The sequence below is a fragment of the Lathyrus oleraceus genome, chromosome 7 (assembly GCF_024323335.1).
Source record: "Lathyrus oleraceus cultivar Zhongwan6 chromosome 7, CAAS_Psat_ZW6_1.0, whole genome shotgun sequence".
Lineage (NCBI taxonomy): Eukaryota > Viridiplantae > Streptophyta > Magnoliopsida > Fabales > Fabaceae > Lathyrus > Lathyrus oleraceus.
The window spans coordinates 31978022-31982169 of record NC_066585.1 but is presented as its reverse complement, the minus strand read 5'-3'; the positions used below and the strand labels follow the sequence as shown (position 1 = coordinate 31982169).

At 34.3% G+C, this 4148-nt stretch overlaps 1 protein-coding gene across 1 annotated transcript; it reads left to right on the top strand.

Annotated features, from left to right (window-relative positions):
* The first annotated feature begins 243 nt into the window (after positions 1–243).
* LOC127101392 (derlin-1) lies at positions 244–3735 on the top strand. The gene is made up of 7 exons (XM_051038784.1): positions 244–433; positions 610–745; positions 2062–2135; positions 2210–2303; positions 2744–2872; positions 2983–3143; positions 3329–3735. The coding sequence occupies exons 1-7, from the start codon at positions 417–419 to the stop codon at positions 3444–3446; spliced, it is 729 nt and encodes a 242-aa protein (XP_050894741.1). The 5' UTR covers positions 244–416; the 3' UTR covers positions 3447–3735.
* Positions 3736–4148: the final 413 nt, after the last annotated feature.

Here is a 4148-nt window from a genome sequence, read left to right as displayed (position 1 = left end):
TGAAATGAAATTAATCTAAATTTAAAATTCTCAACTACCAATGTAAATTTTGTTTTTTGAAATTTTCAGAACTTTTTGTATTTTTTATCGAAAATTTTAAAAAAAGATATTTTTTTGAAAATTTTAATTTTTTCCAAAATGCAATAAAAATTCCATTTTTTTTAAAATAATAATATAAAGATAATAGAAATTACATTATAGGAATGTCAAGTTTAAGTGGGAGGTGAGAAGTTAAAATGTTCTGGCCTAAACAAAATTGGGGTAACTGCGGGTTTTAGTAGGCACGTGCGAGGGAGCTGCCCGAAACGGAGTAGAACCTTCTGGGTCTTTATGATACAATTTCAGAAGAAAGATCTAAATTCAGAACTCTCAACTACCAAATAGGGTTTCGTCTCAACCATCTTCATCGCAACGCAATGTCTTCTCCCGGCGAGTAAGTTTCTGAATCACGCTATCTTTTTCAAATTCGTAACCTAGAATCGCATTTTCTCCGTCTCATTGTTTCCAATTTCGTTTTCTACATCATTTCCATGTAATTTTGTTGTTGGAAAGTTTAATCGTTGATTCAATCACTCTGTTTAATGTGTGTAAAATTTCGTATTTTGTTAGGTATTATAAAGCTCTTCCACCTATAATCAAGGCTTATGGAACAGCTTGTTTCGTTGCTACCGCAGCTTATGAACTTGGATTATATAGTCCACTTTACATTGCACTGTTCTACAGTGAAGTGTTCTATCGTTTTCAGGTTAGAATTCCATAATATAAGATCATCGGTACTACGTGTTTATGAAGCACGGACACCGGAAACATGACACTGATGCGATGACACGGTAAGAATTTGAAAAAATGAATAAATTAAACGTGATCACAAGTGTCTGTGTTGACACTGTAAGAACTTGAAAAAATGAATAAATTTAATGTGATCGCAAGTGTCGGTGTCGGTTTCGGTTTCGGTTTCACACATAAATATCTTTTTTCAGAGGTGTCTGTGCCACAAAGTTCGGTGTTAGTGAATGAGAAAGAGGAAAGTACTGTTGATGCTTTTGCAAAATGCTGACTGTTGACTTCATTCTAAAGCTTTCCTTTTTTGTGTACACCTTTGATTGTGTTGAGAATTTTTATGTACAGACTGATTGAGGATCATTTTATGTATTCATTAGCGAAATTACATGAAACACTTTATGGTCTTACAAGCTTTTACCTCTGAATTGTTTATAACATAATTATTTCTGCAATCAAACACTTTATGTTGTTGTTTGTAATTGTATATCAATATCATGTGCTGCACAAACGACTTCATTGTATGTAACCAGTCCACTTCATGATGTATACCATTGCTTCGTGCATGTCATTTTACTTATCTGTGGTTAGTGGAACTATTATGTGCTTCTTTGTTGTCTGTCACTCTGCTGTTAAAAACTTCTCTCTAATCAATAGCATCCTTCAGCTCCTTGTGGATTTTGTTAATTTTCTTTTTGTTGATAGAAGCTTTATTAGTTATCTTATGATACATATGGAGAAAGAGGGAATTCACTAATAAACCATCAATTTGATCCCTCACTTGTCTCACTTTCTCCAATATGGTCTTGGACTACAAAAATATAATAAGTAGTCCATCAATTATTTTTAATCCATCAAGATAATCCTTGAACTATCATTCTCTCTCATTAAAGTAACCGAGGAATAGTTTGATTGATCAAAATAGTTCAAGGACCAGGTATTATATTTCTATAGTTCAGTGACTAAATTGAAGGGACAGATAGTTTAGGGACCAAATTGATGGTTTATTCTAGAAAGAGAAGAGACACCGGAGATGCAGCAGTGTTTCCATTAGATTGCAAGAGCAAAAAGGCTGATCTTTTGGCAGAACATAGGTTGTAGATATGGACACAGAAAATGTATTAGTTTAAATTTGTTCGGGGTGGGGGGTGTTTTGTTTTGGTCATTAAGTAGTCAGCTGAAGTTTAACTTGCTGTTAACAACCTTGTGTGGTGATTTTAGTGTGTTTCATTTCAAGTCAAACTATTTATTACATTTGTAACATCATCACATCATCTGTAGGTTTGGAGGCTGTTTACAAACTTCTTTTTCCTCGGGGGGTTCTCCATCAATTTTGGTATTCGTCTCTTAATGATGTAAGTCATTCAAAGATAACATGCAATTTCAACTTTTACTTAACCTGAACTAATTCCCATCCCATAATCGACAGATTAAGGTATGGCGTGCAACTTGAGAAGGGAGTATTCGACAGAAGGACGGCTGATTTCTTGTGGATGATGATATTTGGAGCCTTTTCACTTTTGGTATCTGAGATCATCTATCTATCTTTTCATCTGACGATTATTTATGTGATATTTTTTCACTGGGGGGTAGATGGGTGATGATCGTTGTGAGTGTGTGATGGGGCTTTATTAAGAGAGCAATAACTGATTCATTGTCAGAAATGGCTGATGGTAAGTGAAAAATTATTAGCATTTGGGAATATGACATGATGTGATTGAGGATTTGTGATCTATGAGAGGGGGAGACTAAGGAAGATAAAAGCCTGTTAAGTAGGATAGGTGGTGTCAATGGTGGCTTGAATCTTTCATATAAAACAACTTCACTGATTGAAAAAAGGCAATCAAGAAGTTCAGAAAAGTTAATTTGTGAAACAAACTGTTCCCATTCTTGGTTGATTTCTCATTTCTTCCAGTCTCATTTTTTACTCAGGGCCCTAATATTTTCTTCCTTTGCAATCTAGGTTCTGTCTGCAATCCCCTTTTTTTGGACCCCGTTTATGGCAGTATCGCTTGTTTTTATGCTTGTTTATGTATGGAGTAGAGAATTTCCAAACGCCCTAGTCAGCTTTTATGGACTTGTTTCACTTAAGGTATGTTTTAATATTATTAAAGTTATCCTAGTTTTTATGCTTAGATTACTTGAGCTAGACGAAGCATATGTTTGTCTAATATATGAACTAATTCTTAAATTATTTTTCAGGCCTTCTATCTTCCGTGGGTGACGCTTGCTTTGGATGTCATTTTTGGTTCACCGATAATGCCTGATCTGTTGGGTATCATTGCGGGACATCTATTCTACTTCTTGACAGTCTTGCATCCTCTAGCAGGTGGAAAAAACATTTTGAAAACTCCAATGTGGGTGTATCCTTTTTTTACTCATGATTATGAAGTTGAAATTTCTATCTACTCTATTTTTTTACTTAAAAAAGTTTAAAATGATAAAATTTCACTCTAAATTGGTGAATGATTTCTAACTTCCTAGAACACGAAATTTGATCAATAGCTGCAAGCTAGTTTTGTTGTGTTCTTTAACTGTTATTTTCCAGACATAAATTGGTTGCAAGATGGAGAATTGGACCCCCACCAATTACTCGTGTTAATGACGTCCAACAAGAGAGCAGTTCAGGAGTTTTCAGGGGAAGATCCTACCGACTTAATGGGTAGATGCAATAAAGAAAGGGGGTGAATTTTCCTGACAAGTTGTTTCATCTTCCCTTATATAGGTTGGTGACTTGACACCACTGACGTATGGAACTAAACATCCCTTGTGAATTTGAATGAGAACACACTGTATGAGCCTTGACAGTTCATTGAAAAGCATACTTTCTCTTGGGAATTTATCTTGGGAAAATTTTACTTGTAAGAAAGGCTAGGAAAAAAACTCGTGAAATTAGTAGTTGTCAAGTGCAAATCTTGATTACTTCTATATTCAGTATGAAAGTCAGTTCCGTAATTTGCATGGCTAACACCAAACTCTCTTTGTTCAAGAAAATTAAGTCAGATTAATCAATGCATATGCAAATTGCTACATACAATTAATTTTTTTTACTGCATTTTTCTCTTTTTTGTTGTTCAAACTATTCGTTGTAAAATGCTTAAATTCGTTTTTCATATAGTTGTTTCTTTACAATTAAATATAATTTTTAAGCTCTGTTTTTTTGGTTGAGTTTATTGTTCATGTTTGTCATATCACCTGTTGTAGATTACTTGTATTTTCCTATTGCTCAATATGGCTTACTCATATTCAGTGGCGCTTTTTCCTTTATTCTTAAAAGGTAGCAACACTCTCTCAAATAGTCATTCTCTTATTGAGTGAAAACTTACGAGTCAATCACTTATTTCACCTTGGGAGAGTGTTGAAAGAGT